The 27,987-nt window shown below is 49.0% G+C and overlaps 1 protein-coding gene across 1 annotated transcript; it reads left to right on the forward strand.

Moving 5' to 3' along the window:
• HADHA (hydroxyacyl-CoA dehydrogenase trifunctional multienzyme complex subunit alpha) lies at positions 1-27,967 on the forward strand. Its single transcript, XM_061350207.1, has 20 exons — positions 1-208; positions 4,754-4,795; positions 4,884-4,954; positions 5,723-5,856; positions 8,037-8,175; positions 9,203-9,322; positions 9,407-9,509; positions 13,247-13,369; positions 14,017-14,135; positions 14,966-15,022; positions 18,654-18,763; positions 19,055-19,189; positions 20,309-20,480; positions 21,186-21,272; positions 22,928-23,068; positions 24,303-24,371; positions 24,750-24,945; positions 25,793-25,907; positions 26,167-26,312; positions 27,361-27,967. The coding sequence occupies exons 1-20, from the start codon at positions 121-123 to the stop codon at positions 27,504-27,506; spliced, it is 2,313 nt and encodes a 770-aa protein (XP_061206191.1). The 5' UTR covers positions 1-120; the 3' UTR covers positions 27,507-27,967.
• Positions 27,968-27,987: the final 20 nt, after the last annotated feature.

The raw sequence follows: 27,987 nt of genomic DNA on the forward strand, positions 1-27,987 counted from the left end.
GTGGCAGCCAGTGGTGGCGCAGCGTACAGGCAGCTCCTCAGGCAGCCGCGGGCAGGGCGGGGACGGCGCGTCCAAGCCCCCGAGCGGCCTCTCCCTCATTCGACCTCGCGCGCAGGAAAGATGGCGGCCGCGGTGCGTGCTATCGGCAGCCTGGGGCGCTTCACAGCGGCCGCCAAGTACAGCCCGTCCTGCCGCCCACCGCCCGCGGGTGAGACGGGGCCCTGCGGCGGGTGCTGCTGCCGCCTCCCGCGCCGGGGGGACGGGTGCGGCGGCGGGGCAGTGGGCGCGGTCTCTCGGGGTGGGGTGCTTTCCCGTGAGGGTGGCGGTGCGGGACGCGGTGTCGCAGAGGGGGGCATGCGTGAGGACGGGCCTGTGGCGGGGTGCGGCAGGGCAGGGTATCATGGGGTGGGGGTCACCGGCCAGTGCGGCCTCAGTGTCAGTGGGGGGCGGCTGCGAGAAACGGGCTGTTACCGGGGAGGGGTCTTTGAGGTATGGGCGGAGGGCGTTCCGGTCTCCGCCGCAGGTGTGAGGTGGGCGCTGCCGCCGCGGGGCTCTCCCTGTGTGTGCCTGTGTTCCACGCCAGGGTGTTGTCCCTGCGGCCCGTGAATCGCGCAGGAGGATCCCTGGCCTGTCCGTATCCCCTTCCAAGGTTTCCCCTGGGCAGGTGTCTGTGCTTCCGCGTCCCGGTTTCCCACCGCGGTGTGTGGGTGCGCCTACAGGGGAGATATTTCCATGCCGGTCCCTAAGACAGGCTTGTCTTTGTGTGCTCGGCTATGGTTCCCATGTCCTTGTACATGGGTATGCTCTGGGAATCCATCCATGGCCCTGGGGAGGGGGACCCTGTGACCCTGCTTTGGTGGGAGGCAGGACTATCCTCGGTGTATGAGCTGATCCCCAGGGAGAGAGTGTCCTTGTCTCCATGTGTGGGTGTTCCCGATGCCCCTGGAGGGGGGAGAATGTCCCCATGTCCTTGGGTGTCTGGATCCTTGGGCTGTCCTCCAGGCATACAGGTGTATCTATGGGAAGGGGGGATCCCCGTATGGGTGGGATGCCTCTAGGCATATCAGCATCTCCATGCGTGCCAGGATCTGGCTTTACTTTGCTATACAGGCATCTCAGCTGTTGGTTAATGCTCCTTTGTGATCTGCCAACCTGGGCAGGATCTAGGCACTCTGCTTGTTTGCAGTGCTGGGTCGTCGTAGTGCTTTCTTGCAGAGCCTCCAAAGCTGGAAGGCACCGTTTTCCCCTAGGAAGGTTGAAGGGCAAGGCTGAGAGCCATTGGGAACCAGTTCTTGTTTCTGCGCTTTGAAACCTGGCAGTGTTTTGTTTAAACTTAATACCTGTCCTACATGCAGTGTTGGAGTAAGTTTGTACATAAGCCGGCTGCTCCAGGAGCAGGGTGCTGCAATAGATTAACAAGCAGAACTGTCTCAGTGTGTTTAAAGGGCCAGTACAAAAAAGACAGAAACTTTTTGCAGGGAATCCCATGGAAAAGACAAGGGGTGATGGGCACAAATTCTCCTGGGGGTATCCCAGCTGGACACAAGAGAAAAAATTTTCACCGTGAGAACAGCCAGCTATTGGAATAATCTCCCAGGGAAGAGGTGACTCCCCAGTGTTAGACACTGATAAGGTTCAGCTGGACAGGGTGCTGGGCCGTCCAGTCTAGGTCATCTTGAACCAGCTGATCCTTGAGGTCCCTTGCAACCTGGGATTCTAGGATTCTGTGAAGTGTGGCAGCTCCAGGCTGTTCTTGATTGGAGTCCTTGTTACAACTAACAAAATTCTTCATCAATCACAAACAGTCCGGGAGCTGTGATGAAGACGCTGTCACTTGCCCTAATTAGCAGCAGTGCTCTGCTGTAAGAAAGTGTTTGTTAAACTGGATGCAAACCTTGCCAAGACAGGCCAAAGAGTATGCAAAAGGCAACAAGCAGGCAGAAGACTGTGAGCTGAGAGCTGGCTGTACCTGCTGAGCCACATGCCGTGTGCTGGCAGGTCCCCACAGGGGATAGGGAAGCTCAGGTTGTTAAAAGTTCCCAATCTCATAGCTCGACACTTAGTGCCGTCGGCTCGCAGGTACAGGCTGGAAGCACTGGCAGGCATCCTGAGCTTCAGCTGGTTTGCTCTGCTGACGCTTGGCTTGGTCCAGGACTGCAGGAAGGCTTTTCTCCTGAACCATGGATGCTGTTCCCACTTCAAGTGGCATGCCACATCTGGGTGAGTGGAAAGGTGGGAAGTGCCAAGGGAAGCAGCTGAGGAAATAACTGGGAAAAGAGAAAGTGAGAAGAAACAGGTCCTGGCTCGAATGTGTGAAAGGAGTGGTTTCCATTCTCTGCTGCATCCAAGCTCCTGGCCAAGTCCCAGGAGCATCTGTCTGAAGTGTTGGTGTCCATGTTTAGATGGTCTTTTAATTGGAGTGAGTGAAGTAGTGAAAATGGAATCAATATTCAAAGCTTTTAATTCTAGAATGACTGTCAGTGGAATAGCAGAAGCATACATCTGGCCTGCTGCTGCTTCCTTCAGCATTTGGAGGGAGGACTTTTCTGGCTCCAATCTTGGCAAGTCACCATTGTGCAGCTGAATGAATCCAGGCCTGAAGCAGATGCACTGTGGCTGTGATCAAATAACTGTGCTTTTAGTTTTAAATGTGGAAGATGTTTTCCCCAAGTATTCTGGGCTCTAAAATAAAATACTGTCAGGCTAAAGAAACCTCACTCAAGTATTAAGCAGCTGTTACTCTGATGGCAGAACCTGAAAAGAGTTCATATTAAAATGTAGCGAGGTTGGTTCGGTCATGCCCTTGATGTTGGGTTGTTTTTTTTCCCCTACTTCATATCTTGTTTTGCTTGAACTGAAAGGCAAAGTGAATTCAAGGTTTAAGGTTTTCATGGAAGCAGACTGTTTGGAAACTGATATGAAAGAGGAAAGCATGCTAGATGGTAGAAAGAGAGAAAAGTTAATCCATTCCCCTTTTATTTGGAATTGACATTGCTTTGCATGCAGTATAGTTTTTACTACCCCATCAGTGCCTTGCTCTCAGCCTTAGCAGGTGCCTGACTGAGGGGAAGGAAGGAAAACATCACTTGCCTTGCAGCTGAGAGTTGTTTGGTCTGATTCTCCTGGCTATGCCTAGCCGTGGGCAGCAATATGGGAATGAAGTGAGGGAGTTCAGTGAGATAGTTCAGTCCTTGCCTTCTTTTTTAAGGTAGTAGGGCTGTGTGGCTTTTATTGGGTTAAAATAGTGTTGTTAACAGTGCATCATATTCTGCAGGGGAGTATTTATCATCAGAGAAACCACATTTGGTTTTGTGGGACAAGAACGTCAGTGCTTATTTTCAGGAGTACTTGACTTCCATGTTCAAAAAGTTCAGGGAAATTAATGTTGGCTACAGCAGTGGCAATCTGGAGATTGCCCTCATCAAAAAATACTTTAAAGCAGCTTTGGAGTGGAAACCAGTTCACTCTTTGTTTATAAAATGGTGTGGGGGGCACATGACGTGCACATGCACACAGAGCCCCGTTTGCCAGAACAGACTGACGCTGAATTTCCATCCCCATAGCGTCGCATAGTGTATCCTGTGCTCAGGGAATGGAGAACAAAGGTCAATCCCTACTGCCAGCACTGGAGACAAAGTGGAAAGAAGGCCAAAGTGCAGCAGAACTCCATCCCTGAGCCCGTGTGACAGGGCTGTGGGAAGGGGGAACCACCTGTTGGTGAGGTGCAGGCTGAGGTTTTAAGCTTGTTTTCCCTGTACTGGATTTTCTGCCTCCTTGCTTCTGGGAATGTAAATGTTTCATTCCTAAATATTTTATCAGCGTCAAGCAGTAAACCTCTCCAAGCTAAATGGCACTGTTCCAGTTGTAGATTTGCATGTGGTCCTCAAGAAGTAATGCTTTTACTAGATTTCAGACTTCACAGAGCTTTGGCAGGGATTCAGCCTAGGATCTGTGTCAGAGATCAAGGTCGCTTGAATGGAACTGAGATTCATTCATGTACCGAGAGGTCATCAGGCCAGATACAGTTTCTCAGCACAAAAAGGAGGTCTGGGATTTATGAGTGAGAGAAGTGGCATTTCTCTTGTGGACAGAACTTGTTCATACAGTGATCTGAATTTTGAGTGCTTTGAAACAAGACAAGTTTGTCTTGGGGCTTCCATGTGTAATTAGTAGACACAGATTGAGTACCTTATTGAGAGAGGAAGGTGAGAATAAATACTGTGTGCTCTTCTTGCGTCTCACCAGCTGTGCACCTGGAGCTCTGTGGGGTAATACTTTGGGTGGCACAATTCCCTGGCCCCAGAGCATGGTTTTGCAGAAATACTCTAGGGCAGTTGTGTTTGATTTGCAGACAAGTTAGCTCATAGGCTGGAAACCCACCAAAGCGTAGCAAGGTCTCTGGTTTAGCGTGTGAGGAAATGTTGAACCATGCATCCAAAAGGCAGAACACCCCTGTGTGCCACCTGCTACCTCTCATCAGCTCTTTGGGAAGAAAGCTTTGATTCTTTTCTTTGCTCTCAGTCTGGCATTGCCAGGATGGACTCTGCTGCAAATGTCACTTCAGTAGTGTGGGATCTGCTGAACTTTGGTGGTGGCACAGGTCAGGCTGTGAGAGAAGGAACTGGCTCATACTCAGGATTCTCTGAAATGCTGTCCTCAGTAGATGAGGGGAGATGGGAAGATGCATTAATAAAGGAGAGTTAAGCAGAGACTACTGAGAATTCCTTTAATATCTGCAACATCTTTTCTTTAGGTTATGCTTGCCGTAACATCTCCACCTCCACTGCTCTTCAGAGTAAGTATAAAGCTTTACTATGTGATTTAGCTTGCTTGCTTGGAACCCGCTGAGCATAAGCTGATAACATGTTTCTGTTTGTTTCCAGCTAGAACCCACGTTAGCTATGACATCAAAGGAGATGTTGCTGTTGTACGCTTCCACACACCAAATTCAAAGGTGCTGTTTTACCTGGCTGTGGTGGATGGGCATGTCAGTAGAAATAACTGGAATAGCAGTGGTACAGAGAAGACATTGAAAGGTCTAATCTAAGAGCTGCCCTAACGTAGCCTTTCAATGTTATGAGCAAAGCAGAAATAGGAAGATGAGTACTGGAGTGTTTAATGAGAGGTCTGAAAATGCCTCATGGAAATGTTTTGTGTGTACTAAGCTAACTGGTCTGAAATTTTATTAAAAACATATTAAGTTCTTGCATTCAAGATGGTTAAAGAGTGTATGTTGTATAGAGAAAAAAACAGCTCATAAAATCTGTGTTTGAGGTCACAAACCCACTGTTGGAGAGGTTAAGGAGGAACTTTTAATAGCAGATTATTTGATGATCTGCTGCAGGGTTCATCTTGGAAGGTTTTTTTCTCATTGTGTTATGACACAGGGTGAATTAATTTTTATAGCAAATCTAGGCTCAGTTTAAGCACCTCAGAAGTGTTATAATTGTGCCAAGCAATGCACTGGCTGTTGGGCAGATTCCTGGGTAGTCTAGTCCTTTTTTATTTCTTTTTCCCAAAAGGCAGATACTGAAAGACCATAGAACTGCAGCTCATACTGGCTTGGAAGACCCACTCAGAGCTACCATTGGCTTTGCTTTTTTATTGTCAGTCTGTTGTCTGTACAAGTTTTCTGATGATATAATAATTGAGTACTTAATCTCAGGCTAAACTCCACCATCATCTGGTCCCCCTATTTACAATGCTTGTTTGCTGTTTTCAGGTGAACACTCTCTCCAAACAACTAAACTCTGAGTTTACTGAGGTAATGAATGAGATCTGGGCCAACGAAGCTGTCAAAAGTGCTGTCCTCATCTCTGCAAAGCCAGGCTCTTTCATTGCTGGAGCAGATATTACGTAAGTATTGGGGTGTTGGAAGTTACACTGATGGAGCTTTCTCTGAAGTCCAGCATCCAGGTTGAGTACACTGTGAAGGCCGAGCAGTTTGTCACTGATGTATCCCCAGGGGTGAGGCAGAGACTGCAAACAAAATCATAGAATAGTGAGAGTTTGGAAAGGACCTTAAGATCATCAAGTTCCAACTCCGCTGCCATAGGCAGGGGCACCTCACACTAAACCATGTCACCCAAGGCTCTGTCCAGCTTGGCCTTGAACACCACCAGAGATGGAGCATTCACGATTTCCTTGAGCAACCCATTCCAGTGCCTCACCACCCTCACAGTAAAGAATTTCTTCCTTATCTCCAATCTAAACTTCCCCTGTTTAAGTTTTAACCTGTTACCCCTTGTCCTGCCACTACAGTCCCAAATGAAGAGTCCCTCCCCAGCATCCTTGTAGGCCCCCTTCAGATACTGGAAGGCTGCTAGGAGGTCTCCAGGGTGAAGAGCCCCAACTTTCTCAGCCTGTCTTCATACAGGAGGTGCTCCAGTCCCCTGATCATCCTCGTGGCTTCCTCTGGACTTGTTCCAACAGATCCATGTGTTTTTATGTTGAGGATGCCAGAACTGTATACAGTACTTCAAGTTAGGTCTCAAATCTGTGTGCACAGGATGCGTAACCTGCTCAAATGAAGTTAGGACCTGTTGGAACAAGTCCAGAAGAGTGTCACAAAGATGCTCTGAGGGCTGGAGCATCTCTGCTATGGAGACAGACTGAGAGAGCTGGGCTTGTTCAGCCTGGAGAAGAGAAGGCTCTGGGGTGACATTAGAGCAGCTTCCAGTGCCTAAATGGGCTGACAAAAAGGCTGGAGAGGGGCTTTTGATAAGGCCCTGCAGGGACAGGACGAGGGGGAACAGCTTTAACCTGACAGAGGGGAAATTGAGATGAGGTCTTAGAAAGAAGTTGTTCCCTGTGAGGGTGGTGAGGCCCTGGCACAGGTTGTCCAGAGAAGCTGTGGCTGCCCCATCCGTGGCAGTGTTGAAGGCCAGGTTGGACGGGGCTTGGAGCAACCTGGTCTAGTGGAAGGTGTCCCTGCCTGTGGCAGGGGCTTGGGACTGGATGAGCTTTAAGGTCCCTTCCAACCCAAACCATTCTGTGATTCTATAAAAAGGAACATGGCAAGTCATGAAACCCCATTTGGCTGTAACACTTGGTCACTCCTTCCTGCGTGCTGGGGTTCAGCCAAAGAAACCCATGCTGGCTCTGGGGTGAGCACTGTCCTTTGGTCTGGGACACAACAAGAGCAGATAATTTACATTCAGGACTTCATTTAAGCTGAGTTTGAGTGCCTGGCAGTCTGCCAGCATGGCCCCTTGATTAGGCAGGAATTGGCGCTGTGCTGCGAGGAGCGTGAGCAGCCTCCCAGGCAATTCAGCCTGGGTAGCCTTGGCAGGGTGTGGGGCAAACTGTGTTGGTGCTCTTGCTGAGATCTGGAGCACAACTGCTCCTAGTCCTGACATTGGGCAGGAGAAAATAGTTGTTTAAAGTCATTAAAAGCCAGAAACCTGTGAGGAAAGTAGGGAGACTGGGGAGACACCCATTGAAACCTTTTTGGCTGGCCATATTCAGGGCAGAGACTTGATACATGTTGTAGTGGGAAGGAAGCACTGCATGTAAGCAGATCAAAAGGACAGGCTGTGTTTAAGAAGGGCCTGATGGTCTCAGTGCTAGGAGCCTCCTGAACTACACCAGCTTGGCAAGCACTGCTGACCTTCATGAGAATAACTGGCACAGGGAGCCTCTAATTGGCAGAGTGCAGCATCAGAGCCCTGGCCATCTGCTCCTTTAAAAAGTGATCCTGGGCTCTCCCCCTCCACCCTTTCTTGCAAGTGCTTTGAGACTTCCTATGACCCTTTCTCCTCTTCCCCAAAGTCTTTCAAAGCTCTGACACAAGGAAACTCATTCAGTGCCTGCAGGCGCAGCCCAGTGTCAGCATGCAGTGGCTTAACCCACTGAATTTAGTAGTCTTCCTGTATTGTCTGTTAATGTAAAGCTGGAGGACTAAATAGCTCTTGCCTGTCTGTCAGTCACTGGAGCTTTGTGGGGAAAAAAGGAACAAACTCCTTGAAGCACTCTCATTTTACTGCTGTTTTCACAGTGCCTTTCCAATTCTCATCAGTCTTTCTGCCTCACTGCAGCATGATTGAAGCTTGCAAGACTGCTCAGGAAGTGACTCAGCTCTCTCAGGAAGGACAGAAGATGCTAGAAAAAATTGAGCAGTCTCCAAAGCCCATAGTTGCTGCCATCAGTGGCTCCTGCCTGGGAGGAGGACTGGAGGTACTGCACAATTCTGGGTCTGACAAGCAGGAGAGGAAGTTGATAGTGCTGATTCTCCAAACTATCCAAATGATGCCTCCAGGACTGCTTACTGTGAGAGGGATTTGAGACAGGATGAGGGTTCATTATATCCATTCCAATGAGTTGGTGGCAAGTTAATGGCTTGGTTGTGCTTCAGGACTCTGCCATGCTAATTTTTCTGCTTCTGTTGAGAGCTAACCAAATATGAATCCATGTGGGCCAGGCTAGTATTTAGATGAGAGCATCCCAGAGAAAACTGGCTGTTTCTGGCAGGCATTGGATCTGGATGAATGCTGCTGGCAGAGCACAGGCTGGAAATTGCTGCTTTTCAGATGAAGTGAGGCTTGTATCCCAGCAACTTCTGTTCTTTAAGAGGTTGTGGTGAGTGGGATGAGCATGGGTAACCTGGCCAGGCTCCACCCTGGCCTGTGTACTCTGCTCACTCTCTTGCCTCTTGCTTCAGCTGTGTGCAGTATTTGCTTCATAATCTCCATTAAGGGTTTTGTAACCTGAAGGAGTCTGGGGTAATTCTTGGTGCAAAGCTGTTAACAAAACAGAATAACCTTGTGGGAATGGAGTCTCTTCAGCTGCACTCTGATTTCTCAAGCAGTCACAGCTTTTAACAAGCACTATGGTAAAGGATCTGGACCTGATGATCCAGCGATAAACCAAGTATCATGGCTGATCTGCATATGGGGCTATGCTGTCAGTGTAATGAGTGAATTTAGCTCTTGATGGCCTAGATGAGATTTAAAAGTAGCTTGGCTTAGCTTGGTATTTCATGTTCATGTCATAGTTACCTGCTATCATCTGCTCATGTGCACTTCTGCCAGAAGCAGCCATCAGTGAGAACAGAGGGAACTGGGGCAGTTGAATTAGGGAGTTGAGGTAGGGGTGGGAGGAAAGCTGAGGCAGTGTGTAAAACAGACCTTTGTGATGGATGCCCACTCAGTTCTTCTGTGGTCTTTCACAAGGAAACCTTTGTTTTTCTTTTTCCCTTCTTAAGGTTGCCATTGCCTGTCACTACAGAATAGCAACAAAGGACAAGAGAACAGTGTTGGGAACACCTGAAGTGTTACTGGGTCTCCTGCCAGGGGCAGGGGGCACTCAGAGGCTGCCAAAGATGGTAAGTAAGAGAAGAACTTTACTCAGTAGCCCCTTCTGCTACATGGCATACTCCCATTCTGAAATCCCCTTTCTGCCCTTCCAGGTGGGACTTCCTGCTGCCTTTGATATGATGCTGACTGGAAGGAACATCCGTGCTGACAAAGCAAAGAAGATGGGTCTGGTTGACCAACTGGTGGACCCGCTAGGTCAGACATGATTCCTCTAAGTTTCTTGATCTGCTGCCCATCAGTTTACCACCTTACTGAAGTGTGTGAAGAAGCAACTGGTGCAGCCAGCAGTTTAGTGAGGGCAAAGCATGGACTACAAAGTCCTTGCCATGCATGCTCTGCAGTGCAATCTCTATTCCCTTTTCAGAAGCATCTGCATGGGAACGTTGAAATGTCAGGTTCCTGCTAAAGCTAAGTGAGTAAAGAAAGGTTAATGTAGAGGGCAGCTTGCTGATGGCTCTCTTGCATGAACTGATTATACAGATAAGAGCCTGCATTCCTCATTTATCATGTCAGGGGGACAGATTACAACCCATAATGAAAGGAGAACAGATGACTGATGTCTGCGTGTATGCAGCCTGCAGATGTTAATCTCTGTGACAAGATCTTGAGAAGAAGCCAAGCCCCATGGCTTAGGTGCTCTGAATTGTCAACCAGCTTTCAGTTGGATGGAGAAATTCCTTGCAAAATGCATATTTCCAAGTGCTGAGTGGGCTACTGAATAATTTCTTGCTTCTGCTTTTCCTTCCCTAGGACAGCTTTCATGGAAGGTGACTAAATGAAGGGGCAAGCCCTCCACAGCCTCCTCTGAAAGGTCTGAGCAGCTGCAGCCAGGAGTTAGACTGGATACCAGGAGTTAGACTGTCAGCTGGTGCTGCCACAGAGTAGCAGGGTGATGAGCTTGGTTTCCCCAGGCAGAGCATGGTCAGAGTACCCTGGTAGCCGTGGCTCCTGCAGTAGGTGAAAATAAAATGAACAAAAAGGAAAGGTGCTGCTGCTTGCCCTGAGTAATGCTATGGAAGCCTTTGTGTGTGTTCTCTCGTATGCCAGTGTTCAGCTGGATCTTTAGCTGTAGTCTCACTTACAAAACAGACCAGGGGTACCCAGGCTTGAGTTAAAATTGCCTGAGTAAACTTCAGTGCTGTATACTTGCTCAAACGTGAATTGGCTTTTAAGAGACAGCCAGTGTGGCTTTTTATACCAATGATTACAATGGCTTCCTTAAAGGAAACCTGAACTTTGTGAAGAGCTGTTTGCAATCCTAGCTCAGACCAGATAAGCACGTAGGAGGAACACAAAAAGCAATTTATGTGCAGGCATTAGAGGCATTTCTTGCTCATTCAAATAGCAGCCAGTGCCAGAAGGCTTTCTGCTGAGTATTTGCATGTTCATTCTGAATGTCTGGGGGAAAGCAGCTTTAAATGGAGGATAATGTTTTAACTGATTATACAAAGCTTTGGAAGAGAGATACAGCATTAATCAGGAGGCAATTCCATGGGGTGCAGTCAGCTGTCTTTCAGTAGGGAGCTCTACAGCATGCTCTTGATGTATTTACTACTGTGCCCAGATCTAATTCTGGCATGTGCCATTTATATAGGAAAGCAGATGTGAGTCAACCGCTTGGAGTTCCCAGGTTAGGACACAGCAAAATGTTGGGAGATAACTGCAAGTAAAGTAAAGCCACATATGTGGGTTTGATCACCTTTCCTGAGTAGATTTATAGCTCAGACTTACAAATAAACAGCTGTATTCTTTAGCTGTAGTATCAAAGTTCAGTACTTCCACGCTAGTGGAAGGGAGAAATTGGGTATTTGCATCTGGTGGTGGGAAGAGAATTTGGAAGTAAGTAAGGTTGGAGCTCAGAAATCCATCCCAGATGCTCTCAGATTTCCAAGAAATTCTCTCAGATCCCCTGGGCGTTGCTGAAATGTAGATTATGCAGCAGGTCTGTATTAAGTTTTTATGTGCTGCCTGTAACATAAAAGATGTTGCTCTGTTTGGACTGTTTTCCTCTACACTGGATTTGTCATACTGCCAGGGCATGAGTGAGACTTCCCAATAGCGAGCTTTTGTGATCTGGTCAAAATGTACGTGCTGTTTTATTTGCTTCTTGCTGAGAGACCCTCCAGCAGGCAGCAGTGTCTGTGGTTTGCTGAGTGTATGCTCTCAAGATTTATGTGCAAAGAGATGAAACTTGAAGTTCTTTGAGCAAGTCCAGGGGAGGCCACAAAGATGCTCCAAGGGCTGGAGCACCTCTGCTATGGAGACAGGCTGAGAGAGCTGGGCTTGTTCAGCCTGGAGAACAGAAGGCTCCAGGGAGACCTTAGAGCAGCTTCCAGTGCCTAAAGGGGCAACAAGGAAGCTGTAGACGGGCTTTTGACAAGGGCCTGTAGGGACAGGACAAGGGGGAATGGCTTTAACCTGACAGAGAGGAAATTGAGATGAGCTTTTAGGCAGAAGTTGTTTCCTGTGAGGGTGGTGAGGCCCTGGCCCAGGTTGCCCAGAGAAGCTGTGGCTGCCCCATCCCTGGCAGTGTTCAGGGCTAGGTTGGACTGGGCTTGGTGCAACCTGGTCTAGTGGAAGGTGTCCCGAACTGGATGAGCTTTAAGGTTGCTTTCAACCCAAACTATTCTGTGATTCTGTCAAGACCTCAGCTCATGGTGGAGGGAGGGAATAGTGGGAGGTGAAAGAGGAGGGGGGGTTTCTGTTTCAGTTTTTGGTTTTTGACTGTCTCCTGTGTCATGGAGTAGTTGTCTGCTGTGGTGGTTTCTTTGCTGTGAGGACTCTGTGGAGCATCTGGGTGTGGCTGGAGCAGTTTACAGTGAAGGTTAATGAGGTTGTGCAGCTGTATGATAGAGTTGTAACCTCAACAGGTTTGTTCTTCTAGTTCAGAGGCAGCCTTAAGGGTGCAGGTTTACCTGCAGGCTCTTCGTGGTGGCCCACGCAGAGTCACTGGGCACTGCTTTTTCATTAATGACTCATTGTGCTTCTAGCAAGTTCACACAACTGCCCTTCAGTGCTGCAGTCCGTCCTCTTGTCTGATGATACCAGTTCTGTGCTTGGAAATTGTGCAACCACCCTCAGAGATTGCTAAAACTCATTTTGTGGTGGCTTGCTTCGTTGTTTGTGGGACAGCTCTGAGTTAGGCTGGGTGTTGCACTAGCTAAAGCAAGTGAGAGATTTCCTGCAACTGAGGCCAGAGGTGGAGGTTTCACTGGACATCAGCTCCAGGACAGGTAATTTTCAGGGATACACTGCTTTGCAACTGTCATCTGTATGTTTAATACCAACAGGGTTGTACAGACTTACCATAGCATGTAAGAAAGGAGAGGTGCAGCAAGAGGGAGGGCAGGCAGCACACTGGAGTTCTGCTGGGATCCAGGAGTGCCTGCAATTAAATTAAATAAGAAGTTGAGGAATAAAGGGCACAATTTGCAGAAAAGGTGGTCAGGTGCTGAAGCAGGGGTCCAGAGAGGTGATGGGACCTCCATCCTTGGAGTCCTTCAGAGGCTGGCAGAATATGTCTTTGAGGAGCCTGATGTAATTCCAGAGCTGGCTTTAACTTTGAACTTGACCCCACTTTGAGCAGCACGCCAGAGCAGGTGGTCTCACGTCCCCTTCCAAAGCTATTCTATGGTTCTGTGAAAGTAGCGCTGATGTTTAAGTGGCATAATGCTGTGTGCTCCCTTTGGGAGCTGGTGTTTTGGCATTTGTGTATAAAGCCATGTATAATACATGCTTTGGGGCCTTGGTATAGTTGTCTGAGCCTTTCCCTCGTTGTTCATCAGCAGGAAAAGTCATGCAGGTGTGGGGAATAGAGTGGTGATAATTCAAAGGAATGTCATGTTGCTAGTCTTACCCTTGCTCCTCCGCATCCTCAGCTATGAGTGATAACTTCTGCTGCATGTTCTCACGAGTTCCTTTTTTATTCACAGGGCCAGGTGTGAAGGCTCCAGAAGCACGAACAGTTGAGTATTTAGAGGAGGTAGCCATTGGCTTTGCCAGAGGACTAGCCAACAGGACTGTGTCTTCCAAAAGATCCAAAGGGCTAGTACAGAGTAAGTCTGTAGGCACTGTGGCAGATGCCAAGGGATTGTAGAGAGTATAATCCAGCTTTCTTCACATGTCTTTGTTTGTGCTCCTACTTAATTCAATTTGAAAAACGAAGTTATTTCATGTTGTAGTCATCTCTTGAGCCTGGTGGGTTAGCAGAGAAAACATTGTTCTGCTTATCTTGAGGTGGCATTGCCAGAGCTGCACATGGCGCTGCTCCTGAAGAAGGGAGCCAAGCCTCAAGAGAACTCAAGCCTCAGCAGCTGCCACCAGAGGACTTACCCATCTTCGAAGTTTTAGTAGCAAGTTCTGTACCAAGCTTGTGTAATCAAGTGGGAAGAGACATGTGGGTTTGCTCTGCCCTAATCCTCGTTAGTGGAGCCCTTACATAGTTAGAGCCCAGAAAAGGTGACATCTCTGTGCAAGAGCTCCCCATAGCTCCATTTGTCACCAGTTGTATTAGGAGGATGCTGCAGCCCGAAAAGAGACTTGTTTGAAACAAGCCATAGAAATCCTTCTGAGCAGACCCTGCTACCTGGGGCTGAGGTTCTGGTGTAGAAATGTGACATTCACACCTATACTCCTGGTTAATCATTTAAAGGCTGATTGTGCATGTAGCACTGTGCTGAGACATGTTTTGTCCATCTTGCAGAGATAACAGACTATGCCATGGCTCTTCCATTTGTGAGGCAGCAAGTCTACAAGACAGTGGAGAGCAAAGTTCAGAAACAAACCAAAGGACTCTACCCCGCTCCATTAAAGATCATTGAGGTAATCACCACTGTGAGGTGTAAGAAGCTACAGTGATGGTGGATCTGTGGGATAACATGGCAACAGATGGAGGGAAGGTAGTTCATTTCTCTTAGCCAAGTCTTATATCCTGATCTTCACAGATTAGCCTTAGTGCATGCTGACTGTGATGCATCAAGCAACCATGGTAAAATTCAGAATAGCTTCCCAGAATACAATTGCCAATCTAGGTGATACTGGCACCAGTAAGAGGTAGATCAAGAATCCCAGTTGAAGGGAGGCTTAGCTGGAATACGTTGCCTAAATGAAACTTTCAGCTGCAGTTTTAGTTTACAAAGAGTTGGGTGAATCTGTTTGAAGCTAAGAAAATAAAAATTGCTGCTTTCATAGCATGAACCACACCATACTTAAAAAGTTAGTTCCCCAGGTTACACAGGCATTGTGTTACTTACAGGCACAATCCATGGTTGAATCCTTATTATACTATAAAGTTGTTGCCAAGACTTCTCTAAGACCTGTGAATGTCCCCCTCTGACTCTGAGAGCGGGGACATTACAGGAGCACAGTCCTACTGAAAAACAGTTCCTAAAACCACAAGGTATGTGTAAAAATGAACCTGATGGAAACCCCCTTGCCATCATACCCGTTATGTGCTAGAAGGACAAGGTGTTCCATAGCTCTGCTTTGAACAGCATGGACAAGACCCAGAAAGTCTGAAGTGTTACCTGAATATTGGAGAGGAGTCACATGTGAAAGCAGGAGGTGCAGCTGAACAAGTGATCTTGTTAAAGTGTAGATGTTGGCAGATGTGACTTAACAGTGATATATCCTTATTGTTCTTCTTTGACTAGGTTGTAAAGACTGGTCTTGATCAGGGGCGTGACGCTGGATACCTCACTGAATCCCAGGTAAGAAGATTAGATCCCTGGCTGTAATTAGTGAATTCTGTAGTCAGGGGGATTTGTGTCTTACATGCACAAAGGATAATATTCGTCCCAGACTGCTCAGGATGGTATCTCACTCCCTGCCCCTTCTTCTGGCAGTGGCGGTGTGAAAAAGGCCTTTTTAAACAACAGGACTGCTTTTCAGGGTTCTTCATCTCTGAAAACAGTTCATGCCTTTTCTCGTTCCTGTCTGTGTTTCCTTTCTGAGTAGGGAATGACCAGGAGGAGTTCACCAACACAGGTTTCATGGAGCAGGTCTGTGATTTCTCCATGTGTCTGAGCTCTGTTTCCTCTGATTGTCACACGGGACAGGTATCCAGAGGTGTGGGTGTAGTGCTCTTGGTCTCCTCATTGTTTCCAGACAATTTGGTGCAAAGAAGCCATTTCCTCCAAAAGTTAACTTTAATTTTTACCAGTGCTCTGTTTACTCTGTCACACTTTTTCACCGTTATCTTTGCTCAGGGTGCTAAGTCTCCAGTATTCTTGGTTTGCCATTTACCCTGTTTCCTAGTCCAGATACTTTGTGCTGGTCCTTTTTCACCCATTGATGATTTTGGGTGCTTCTGAAAGTTAGGTGGGGAGTTTTTTCAGTGGTAGTTTCTCACCCCAAATAGGACTTCTCTCTCCTTGTCCCTTGGTCAAACTTACCTTCCTAGTAGATACTCCAGTTCAGTGTACTGCCTAGTACTGGCCATACAGAGAGACCTCAACAAACCAGAGAACAGGGTGGAAAGGAACCTTATGAAGCTGAGTGAAGGGAAATGCCAAGTGCTGTCCTGGTGAGGAGTAACCCCATGCACTAGTCCAGGCTTGGGCCAACTGAATGGAGAGAGTCCAGCAAAGGGCCACAAGGATGATTAAAGGCAGGAGCATTTGGTGCACAAAGAGACACTGTGAGACCTGGGACTGGAGAAGAGAAGGTTTGGGGGGACCTTATCAATGTGTATAGATCATAGAATGGGTTGGGTTGGAAGGGACCTTAAAGATCATCTGGCTAGAATCCAACCCTCCTTCTGTACAGGAGGGTTGGAACCAGGCTCCACTTTTCCATTTACCTATTCTAGTGGCAGAATAAGAGCACAAACAGAAATGGGAAATTCCACTTAAATATGCAAACCAACTGTTTTACTGTAAAGGTGATGGAATGCAGGAAGATTGCCCAGAGAGACTGTGGAGTCCCCCTTTGTGGTAGTACTCAAAACCCAATTACACACAGTCCTAAGCAGCCTGTTCTGGTTTGTCTTGTCCCAACCCACTACTCAAGTCTCCACAGGTCTCTTCCAACCTCAACCATTCAGTGGTTGGGTGGTTCTGTGAAACAAGCCTCTGTATCATTCTTCCTTTTCTTGCAGTTCTTTACTTTCCTGGCACATCATTTGAGTTTAGCACCAATGTCAACTGTTAAGGGAAGTCAGGTCTTTTGCATTTAAGACCCAGAAGACTTCACCTCTTGCTCTGCTTGCTGCTTTTCCCCCGGGTAGGTCCAGCCAGTAGTGAGGCTGAGTAGCTGTTACAATCATAGAAGAGATATTGTACTGCAGAGGTGTAGCTACGTGAACACATGTGCTCACAGACACATGACACATGGCTGGCTGCACAGACAGCATGGTGCCTTTAGTGGTGACACCCACATAAACACAAACAGCTCATGGGCATGGCCAGTGTGGGTGATTGATGCTGTTCCTCCTGGTCAGATGATTAGATTTGAAGTTCATATGTGCACACACACCCCCTTATTAGCTGTCTGTAGATGTTTCATCTGTCAGTTGGCCACAGCGCCCAGTCTGACCAGCTGCTGGCACATGGACCTCATGCCCTAAATGCCACCCAGTCCTGCCTGAGGTTTACTAGTGACATACCCAAGGAAGATAGGCATAGAGTTTAATGTGGAGGTAGGGCAGCCTGTGGTGGGCAGGCCCATGGCTTGAGCAGGCAAATGTCCTCACCGGCAGCTTGCTCATGCATGACCCTTTTATTACACACACACACACACACACACATACACATACATACACATAATCTTTGTTTTCCCGTGCTTCTTCAACTTTAGCCATCCTTATCCCTCCCCTTCTCTGCCCTTGTCTTTATCTTAATAAACAAGCTGCCCCTGATTAGTTTTTCCTCACTCAGTCCACACTCAAATTCGCTACTTCTGATACTGAAGAGGTACTTCTGGCTGTGCACAGTGTCACTGGTGTGGGTCCCTTGACACTTAAGGCTCTGCAAGACCTGACTCCCCAGAAGATCCACAACGCTCCCATCTGGTTATCTCTGCGTTTGGGTCATGGCTCACATCGCTGCCCTGTAACTGCTGGTGAAATCCATCTGTCCACCACAGTACTATCTGTAACTTTCACCAGCTTCTCACACTGCTATCTGTCACATCCCACAGTCTTTCCTGCCATGCTTAGTAGCTCCTTTTGCTCTCTCCTCGTGACAGTGTTCTGGTCTGAGATGTAGCTGTCTGCCTCCTACCTTAACAGTGATCTCCTGGGTATACCCTGTCTGTTCTGCTTATGCATTCCACCCACGTTTGGTCTGGTGCTGAATAAAAGGCTTGGGATACTCTGTTCCTTACTGAAAAGAATGAATGTTTCTTCCTGAGAACAGCAGCAGGATGGAGATCTTCCCAGAACTCTAAAGAATAAGTGTCAGTGTCGTGTCTTTTTTAATGCCTCCCTCTTTCCCCTAGGATAGATTTGCACATTCTTTTCCAGGTTCTGTGTTTGTGATATTTTAACAAGCCTCTAACTCGCAGGAAAGTGGTGAAGGAAGACACAGCCTGCTCCAAACTACACTGATTTGATGGCTTTCCTTAGCTGACTTGGCTCAGACAGCATTAGTTTTCTGTTGCATTATGCCGTCTTTTGTCTTCCTGACTACTTTCCTGTTTCATGCTGAGTGCTGGGAGGTTATGCAGGCCTTAGTTTTTGTTGCCTGCTCTATGATCCTCTGAAAATAGTGCCAGGCTACTGCTGTCAGTAAGAACCGGCCTATTTAAAGGTTTTTTTTCTCAAAGCCTGAGGGCAGAGCCATTTCACTTGGAAGCCACTGGAGCAATGGTCCCAGCTATGGCAGGATGCACGTAGGGGGGAAAGGATCCCATATAAGTCCTGTTGCTGAGGACCTAGAAGTGGCTCCTGCACTGAGGGACCCTGCAGCTGCTGGCTGGTCAAGGCAGCTGTGTCATTTCTAGCCTACCATCATGGCAGTGAACTGCCAGGCAGTGCTTCTCCCAAAGCTGTTTTTGTTCCCTGACAGAATCTGTGCCTCCAGATGGGAGCCTTAGAGGTACACTTTTTCAGGTGCTTTAAATGATAGTGTTTAAGGGAAAGGCCATTGAACAAGCAGTTCCCTACTGCTCTTTGGCAGCCTATGTGGAAGGCAGTGGTGCAAAGCAGGCCATGCTTAGCACAGCAGGTGCCTTGCTGCAGAGGATTCATATGCTCTGTCCCTTCTTCCTTTTCTAACTTGGCTACTAGTCTGTACAGTTGTGGCTGTGCTCTCCCCTTACCATGTTCTTGATGTGTGCGTGCTGGAAGTGAGACAGATGTTAAATGCCAAACTCTCTGCTTCCTTCTTCCCTTTCCTCCAGAACTTTGGCAACCTTGCAATGACTAAGGAATCCAAAGCACTGTTAGGACTTTACCACGGGCAGACTCACTGCAAGAAGAACAAGTTTGGAGCACCTCAGCGAGAGGTCAAGTAAGTGCATGTATGGGATGCCTGAAGGAGGGGTTGGAGGACCTCTGGAGGATCTCTGTTCTTGGAGTGAGTGGCCTACAGTCCTGAAAAGCAGTGTAGCAGCACAGGTTGATTTCCAGCCTCCCAAAGGCTGATCCTCTGCAGCTGGGAGGTCTCACCCACAAGTAAAATCTTGCATGACCTCACTAAAAATAGTTCCTGAGTGGACAGGAGCTGTGGGAATCTGTCAGCAGCAATGGAAATTCAGTGACTTCTAGCTTTAAGCATGTCCCCTGGTCCTTTTCTGTGCAGGACTCTGGCAGTGCTGGGAGCAGGGCTCATGGGAGCTGGCATTGCACAGGTTTCAGTGGATAAAGGGCTAAAAACCATTCTGAAGGACACAGCACAGCAAGGCTTGGACAGAGGACAGCAGCAGATCTTCAAGGGGTACGTGAACTAAAAGAAATTTGCTCGGGATGGAATAGGACTGCCGTCAGTCAAAACACTCCTATTGCTTTCAAGCAGTCAGGAACTCCTGACACCTCTGTTCCTTTGGGGTCTTCTACCATCAGATGTCACAGAAGTGCTTTCTTTTAGTGCTTTCTTTTCTGTGCAGTATACTGGTATATTGCTATGAAATAGGCCTAGTGTATTCAGCCTTAGCTCCTTAGGTAGGTAGATGATCTAACAGACCATTGCTTTAGTTTTTACATACAGCAGTAGCTTATAGAGCTAAGAGGGGAGGGATTAATCCTGGTTGCCAAAAAGCCCGTCTTAGAAGAGGCATTGGGTCACACTTCTGAAAAGCTGGATCTCTTTCCCCTGTCCTCCTGGCTCAGCCATAATAGTGTTCGGCTGTGCATCATCAGGTGTATCAGTGATTGAACCACCTGGTGGCTGGGGTTGGAATGGTCCTCTGGAGATCATCCAGTCCCACAGCCCTGCTAAAGCGAGTTTACCTAGACCGGGTTGCACAGCATTGTGTCCAGGTGGGTTTTGAATATCTTCAGAGAAGGAGACTGCACAGCCTTGCTGGGCAGCCACTTCCAATGCTCCATCACCCTCATGGTAAATAAGTTGTTCCTTGTATACAGATGGAGCTTCCTGTGTTTCAGTTTGTAGCTGTTACCCCTTATCCTGTCACTGGGCACCACTGAGAAGAGCAGTCCCATCCTCTTGACACCCACCCCTAAAATAATTGTATACAATGATGAGATTCCCTCTCTGTCATCTCTTCTCCAGGCTAAACAGGCCCAGCTCTCTCAGCCTTTCCTCATAAGAGAGATGCTTCAGTCCCTTAATCATCTTTGTAGTCCTGTGCTGAACTCCAGTAGATCCTTGTCCTTCTTAACCTTCAGACTAGTTGACTTTCAGACTAATGCACCAGCTGAGTCGTGTGAGCAGGGCTCTCCTTTTTCCAGGGGAAGGAGGGGCCACTGGCAGTCCTGGATTGGAGATGGTGTTTTGGGTCCAGGAGGGAGGCAGGGATGCCCTTGTTGGCATGGTGCACCTCCAGCACCCTGGCCTGGCTTGCTCAGGAGCTATGATAAAGCTGTCCTTCCCTAGGCTGAACAGCAAGGTGAAGAAGAAGAGTTTGACATCATTTGAGAGGGACTCCATTCTCAGCAACCTTACGGGCCAGCTGGACTACAAGGGCTTTGAGAAGGCAGACATGGTGATCGAGGCAGTGTTTGAGGACATCAACATCAAGCATAAAGTGCTGAAGGAAGTGGAGGCTGTGAGTATTGTTTCTGAGCAGCTTGTGCTAGATGTGGCCCCTGTATGGTGGAGACTAAGGGAGTCCTGTCCTGCACTGCTGGGTTTGTCACATCTCCTTTGTGCTGCAGTTTAGTGCTTGGTGCAAGTTATGTCAGTAGAGGGATAAATGATAAGGGCAGCCTTCCTATTCCCTAAGGGTATTTACTGTTCAGTAAGGAGTCAGTAGTTTTTAGCTGAATGGGGCAATTCTGACATTTGCTAACTCCTGGGAACCACTCCAAAAATACTTCCATTTGTCTGACAACGTTGATATGATAGTAATGTCTTTTGATATCTCCACAATTTATATTCCTTTACCTGCTGTCTCTAGCTTCCCACCACTGCGCTTTTCTGTTCAAGAGTACACTTGGGGAAGTAACTGGATGGTAAAAGATCTGGTCTGTGCACCTTTCTGAAGTTCCTCTCTGCCATGTGTAATGCTGTTGCGATGGTCTGGCAGAAACATGGGGGCTCTGAGACTTGCAGACCTGTGGAGAGTTCAGGGGAAGTCAGATCTGGGTTGATGCTTTAGAACTGGTTTCTAATGCTGACAGAGAAAATCAAGTTTGTCTTGTTTGTCAGGATTGCCAGGTGCTTGTGCTGTTCTCTCAGGGCTCTGCACATCACACTGGATCTGTCTCTGCAGCCTGCACGTTTACACTGTCTCTTCCACCCCCTGCCACAGGTGATCCCTCCTCACTGTATCTTCGCCAGTAACACGTCTGCCCTCCCAATCAGCCAAATTGCTTCTGTTAGCAAGAGGCCAGAGAAGGTGAGTACCCAGTGCCAACTGCCCGTTCTGCTCTGCACCAAGCTGCGTGTTAGGGGCAAACTGTCTTCTGGAGGTGAGCACTGGGAACTTCTACTTCCTCCTCAAACATGAAACAGCTCATCCTCTGCCCCCAGTGCACGTATTGAACAAAGAGCTTCTGATATTGGATAGGTAGGAAGTGGGTGAAGGTAGACTTGCCCCAAGTGTGATGTTATCAAGGCAGGGTGCAGAAGGGAGGTCAGTGCAATTCCAGGAAACATTAATGCACATGGGGCAGGGAAGCCGCGGAAGGACTCAAGCGATTCCAGCCAACTTCAGTTAATTTGATAAGCTGATTAGACCTAGGAGTGATTTGCCATGATAGGAGAATGCTTTCACCTTCTTGGAGAGGACACTAACCTAGGAACAAAAAGGGAAGGAAGGTCAGTGACTGGAAGCTGAACTCAGAGATGCTGAAACCACAGCATTGGTCAGCCATGGAATCAGCTTCTGCAGGGATGCTGGGGTGTTTTTTTCTGGCTCCAGATGATCTATGTGAACAGGATGCCAAGAGTAACTGTTGGAGGTTCCTCTCAAGTTCATGAGCCTCTTCCTGATTTACTGTCAGACCTTAGTTGCATTGGAAATGCAAACTGAGACTTGCAAATAACTTCCTCTTGCTGTATAAATTGACTGCATAATGACTCTTTATAGGAAACTAATAGGAAATCAGTTAACTAATGAGTGTATTTTCTTTAATTAGTTTTTCAGTCTGCAGCTCTCTCCAGCAGGTGTTCCTCTGGCAGATCTTAGTGCCAAGAGTAGCTTCCCAGAGGCATCAAGGTGACAAGCTGATTACACGGTCATGTTAAGGAAGTGAATCACACAGCCGAATAATCTCCACTTAAATGCTGTTCCCAGAGGAAGGCAGCGCTTACCTCCACATTTAGTTTCTCAAAGCATGCCTTCTCATCCTTAAATTCACTTCATTGTCAAAAAAGGAAGCATAGAATATCAAGATAGAAGGGACCTCGTGAATCATCTGGTCCAACCTTTCTAGGCAAAGTATGACCTAGACTAGATGTCCCAGCACCCTGTCCAGCCAAATCTTAACAGTGTCCAACACTGGGGAGTCACCAGTTCCCCAGGGAGATTATTCCAATGGCAGATTCTTATGGTAAAAACCTAGGAACAAATCACTGACAAGCAGAACACAGGGACTTGGATCAACATCTGTTTCTGTGGCTGCTGTTCCACTCGATGCTCAGCAGAAGTACCACCCAGGCATGGGGCTGCCCAGCCAGCTCACACAGTACCTGCAGTCACACAGTGCCTGTGATTTACCTGGGGACTGAGCTTACTGAGATTCCCAAACAGCTTTTGTTGCCAGACTATTAACAAGCATAAAGAGAGCTGATCAGCACTCTTGGTCCTGTGTTACCCCTTCGTCCTCAGTAAGGCAAGAACTGTGGGGTGTGTGATGTGTCCTTGGGAAAGCCAAGGAGGGAAGGGAGTTGGGGAACATTTCTGTTGGAGAGGGATACAGTGGAGCGTGTGGCTGAATGGATAGTGCACTGTGGTGATGGTGGGTCTATGCAGCTGGACACTTTACTTGCATAGCAGATTACTCTGGGAGCCAAAGTCTGTCTTAACCCTGAGCTCTTCCTTCTGGCCAGGTGATTGGGATGCACTACTTCTCCCCTGTTGACAAAATGCAGCTGCTGGAAATCATCACCACAGACAAAACATCCCAGGACACAGCTGCTTCTGCCGTTGCTGTTGGCCTCAAACAGGGCAAGGTTGTCATCGTGGTAAAGGTGAGTGAGGGAGCACTGCACAGAATATAAGCTGGGATAATGAATAAAAGGGCAGGCTGGTGCACTGAGGAGGCTGAAACATGGTTGTGAGTACACTGGCATTAGCTACTCATGCTGGGAAGTCAAAACAGAGGTTAGAAGGTGACAGATGCCCATATGATCCCTGAAGTGTCCTTTGGAGCAGCCACAGAAGGCCACGAGGCACAGGTGCAGTCTGATCAGCCAGCATGAGGAGTTGGCAGCTTCCAGGAGGCTTGAGCCTGTAGTGGCATCAGAGGCGGGGCAGGATTCTCACCACCTCTTCTCCCTGGCAGGTGGCAAGGACAGAGGGTCAGTGAGCAGTAACCCTCCTCTTTCTGGATTTAAAACTTGTGTGAGAGGGGGCAGAAATACATATGTAAGTGTAGGGAAAGATCTATACCAAGCGGAGGGAGAAGACTGCGCACAGCAAGGCAGCAGCTGACAACAAACTACTATGGTCTCTAGGAGGAGGTAGCAGAGCCTCAGAAAAGGCATGGGCTTCAAGTGTTTCATCAGGCTGACAGCTGCTGTTGAACTCATGGTCCTACAAGTGGAGCTGGGCTCATGCTCAGCAGTGCACTAGGTGGGAGGTTCATCCAGTAGGCTCAAGGCAGTTAGAGGAGTGTGTTACTGGATTGGTGTTTTCACTGGTGTGTGAGGTTGCCAGCAGTGCTGAGCAGGTCTCTCCAGTGGTACTGGGAAAACTGGCTTGTCAAAAACTGCTCTGAAAGCAAGCGGAGATACAGTGCTGCTTCTCTAACCCTCGTCCCCACATGCCTCCTGGCATGGCAGTTTTTGGGTTATCTCCTGCTTCCTGATTTCATGAGCAGTTTCAGAGCTAAAACAACCAGTTTGTGCCAGTTCTGCTTGTGCTGAGCACCCTTTCCCTTGTCAGCCTGATAGGTCTGGTGAAGCCATGGGACTTTTGCAGCCTGCTTGGATCCTCCAAGCACTGTTTCAGATAAAAACACTCTGGTGAGAACTTCCAGGGAGTGAGTTCATGGAGGTCTTCAAACACTGTGGAGCCCTCCAGGATAAAAAAAACCTGTCCTAGCAGTCTATAACATACTGTTAGAAATGGAGTTCAGTGTGCTTGTCCTGTGTGTCAGTGCCTAAGCTGCAGATTGGGCCATGAAACGCAGTTCTTAATGCTACTGAGAGGGGCCATGTTCCTGCAGTTTGTACTCACCTGCCTTTCTGCTGCACTTCATAGGATGGGCCTGGCTTCTACACCACCAGGTGCCTGGGACCGATGCTGGCAGAAGTGGTCCGAGTTCTCCAGGTGTGTATCCCATCAGCTACCGAGCCTCTGCCTCAGAGTCACGTAAACTCTGCTTCCTCCTTGCCCTTGATCAGGCTGACCCCAGCCCTGGCCAGGAAAGGGGGTGGGTAACCAGCCCCAGTCCTTGTGGTTGTCCCCAGGCCACTATTGGCTGAGCTGTGGTTTGATGGGATGTGGTAATGAGGGTCTCTCCTCCCTACACAGCACCAGGGAGAGTCAGGAATGGGGTGAGCACAACGACACTGCTCCTGTCAGTCATCAGATGGCTAATGGGACTGGTTGCAGTCCATGGCCTCAGATGATTGAAGGATTTCTGCTCCACACTGGTTTTGGGACACTTGCCCAGAGATACCATTGCTTCCCCTTCTATTCCTGCAGGAGGGCATTGACCCAAAGAAAATAGACACCATCTCTACAGCCTTTGGCTTCCCTGTGGGTGCTGCCACGTTGATCGATGAGGTGGGTGTAGATGTGGCTGCACACGTGGCTGAGGACCTTGGCAAGGCCTTTGGCGAGCGCTTTGGAGGAGGCAGCATCGAGTTGTTCAAGCTCATGGTGCAAAAAGGCTTCTTAGGTGAGACACTAGGCTGTTTTAGTCTTAACGTATTTTGCCTTTGTTCAAGGAAAAGCACTGGTATCCATCAGCTTCTTCTGCCTTCAGTGAGCGGTTATAAAGAGTCCTGGAAATGGGTCTGGAATCCCTCCCAGCTGTACCCTGGGTAGACCTTTGGCTGGAACCAGACGTTCTTTTGCAGAACCAGCAGCAGCTGGCAGAGATGCTGCCCAAAGCAAAGGCAGCAGACAAGATCTCATGAACCTCTCTGTGGCCCCTTCCTGAAACCTGCACTAGTGCCCTAGGATACAGAGAGCAAGTGGCTGCAAATAAATGTTCTCAGGTGAAACAAGCCCTGAGCTGAGCTTTAAAAGCTCCATCCACATGGTAGAAGCCATGCTGTTGGGTGCCAGAGGCAGCTGTGGCTTTGAGCATGCCAAAACAGAGTAGTGCCCATCAGTGGGATCTGCACATACACCATGGTAGCTCTCGTCCTCCAGTGACCCATGCTGTGACCAGACTCCTGGCAGGAGGAGTTGCTCTTTAGATCTTGTCATCTCTGTCCCTTGCTCCCAGGGTCCTTTTGCTGCTCTAGCCACAGAAGTTTTGGTTTTATTTGACTGTCCTCTAGTAGTAGTGAAGACACCAGGGCCTGGCACAGTGGCAACATCTTGTCAAGGATTTGGCTGACCATGGGACCTCTTCACTCTGTCCTTGGTGAGGCAGTAAATGGGCTTGCTATGGAGTGCAGAGGAGCTGCTGTGCTAACAGCAGCAGGAGTCACCAGATCATCTGTGGCAAAGATGTCAGGAGCAAACGGGATGTGTGGCAGGATGTGACTGTCTTTTTCTTATTTTGTGCCTGGCAGGTCGTAAGGCAGGGAAAGGGTTTTATGTTTACCAGGAGGGGGTGAAGAACAGGAACGTCAATTCTGCCATGGACGAGGTCTTAGCGCAGTTCCAAGTGCCAGCCAATCCTGAAGTGTAAGTAGCTGTGCGGGTTTGAGTGGTGGTGTGGGCTGGCTCCTACCCCTGACCTGGTCAAGCCTTTGCCATTCTTACGTGCCTGCTTTGGGACATGGCACAGAGCATAGTCCTTATCCACATGTGGACAGGGCACCCCCAGTGTGAGCACCCATCCTCTCCCCCTGGCTTTAGAGAGTCTCCCTTGCATGCTGGCATCATGTGCTCCTCCCTCCAGCTCCTGTTACCTGCACAGCCCTTACAGGCTCTTTCCTTGCAGCTGCACTGAGGAGGACATCCAGATGCGCTTGGTGACGAGGTTTGTGAATGAGGCAGCCATGTGCCTGCAGGAAGGGATCCTCAGCAACCCCCTGGAGGGAGATATTGGTGCTGTGTTCGGCTTGGGCTTCCCACCGTGCCTGGGAGGTAAGGGGCTTCAGCTGGGCTAGGCTGCATGGCTTGGTTCAACAGCTTTGTCACGGGCTTGCCTAGTGAGCTCTAGCACCAGAGGCAAGGCAGCTGTTAAGGCCAGGTTTGAGCCACAGTCTGTCCTTTTCCCACCTAAAGCCTGAGCTGGTGAGGTTGCTCCAGCATTCCCACCCTGTGAGAGGTAGCAGTGAGCCTGAGAGCTGCTGTCAGATGTTTTGGCAAGGACCCTGTGGAGTTCCTCTACTGGGAACAGCTGTTTAACAGAGCTATGGCTGGTGGGGTCAAAGGACTCCAACCAGGTCATTTGCTGTGTCTTCAGGTTTGAATAAGAAGGCAGAGCCTTGCTGGCCCCAGCCTCATCAGTGCTTCCTGGGAGAACTTCAGAGGAAGAGCTTTGGCCATGCCTGATAGCTGTGGGGTGTAGGTGGGAAGGGGACTTGCAAAGGCCCTGCAGTTTGAGAAAATCCCTGGCTTGCTTTTGTGCAGCCATATGATGCTTGGTGAAAAATGAGGCTCTGGTGTCTCATCTCTTGCCACTACGAGTTGCCTGGCTGGGCAGGCACACATCCAGCACTGCTGGAGTGCTACTCATGCTGCACATAGAATTCAGAAGTTGTGCCCCAGCACACAGATAAAGCTGAGCTGACAACCTCAGCCATGGTGCACAGCACATTTCAGGCCAAGGTACTTGCTGGGCCCAGCCAAGAGCATCAACAAAGTGCTCCTGGACCCATCTGCAACCTGGGTGGGTGCCTGTGGCCATGAGCTGAGTCTGGGGTTGCAGCTGGAGGGTACCAAGGGCTCTTGGGCAGTGAGATAGTATTGCTGCCCCATGCCTCTCATTCCCCCCTTTGAGGCAAGGGAGCAGTCCCAGCAGTCAAGTGTGTCCGCTCGGTGAAGGTGAGCAGGCAGGGACCAGGTCCTGCATTGCCCTGCTGAAAGCCTCGGGCTCTCCTTTGGAGAAGGATGGAGTGGTCAAATCCAGTGCTCTTGCCCTCGGTGCTTCTCGCCTCTTTGGCACAGCCGTGTCCCCCTGTCCCTGCAGGTCCCTTCAGGTACGCAGACTCGTACGGAGCCAGGGAGCTGGTGGACAAGCTGCGCAAGTACGAGGCCGTGTACGGCTGCCAGTTCACGCCGTGCCAGCTCCTGCTGGACTACGCCAACAACCCCAGCAAGAAATTCCACCAGTGAGCGTGGCCCCCCCACCGCCCGCCCGTGACGCGCCGACAGCTCGAGCTGAGGCCGCCGGCTCTCCAGCGACACCCCAATCTGTAGGTTAATCTCCAAAGCACCCAGGGGAGGAAGGAGAGTGGCCTCATGGCTTCTGCTCATTTCAAGTGCCTTAGCAGCAGCTGCTGTGTGTTGGGCACGTCCGTCCTGTGCCACCCTGGGCCTGGTGGCTCCTTGCTGGAAGAGAGTTTCGTTTGCATTCACCTCCATGCTGTGAGCTCCAGCGCTCCCCACTGGGCAGGCTGCACCCGGGATGGCACTGGCCCCACAGCCTTGCCTTTCCATGAACTTCCAACAGAATAAGCCCCCATCTCCTGGGTTTGGACTCCATGCCTATTTCTCCTCCTGTCTCGCTGTTGCAGCAGCCTCTCAGCACCGAGGAACGGAACTGTTCAAGTCGGAAATAAAGCGTTCAGGCAATCCTCTGGGGTCCTCTCTGCTT

Source organism: Neopsephotus bourkii, unplaced genomic scaffold (assembly GCF_033783945.1).
Source record: "Neopsephotus bourkii isolate Nb327-2 ecotype Australia unplaced genomic scaffold, CSIRO-AGI_Nbou_v1 NB_481, whole genome shotgun sequence".
NCBI classification, from domain to species: domain Eukaryota; kingdom Metazoa; phylum Chordata; class Aves; order Psittaciformes; family Psittacidae; genus Neopsephotus; species Neopsephotus bourkii.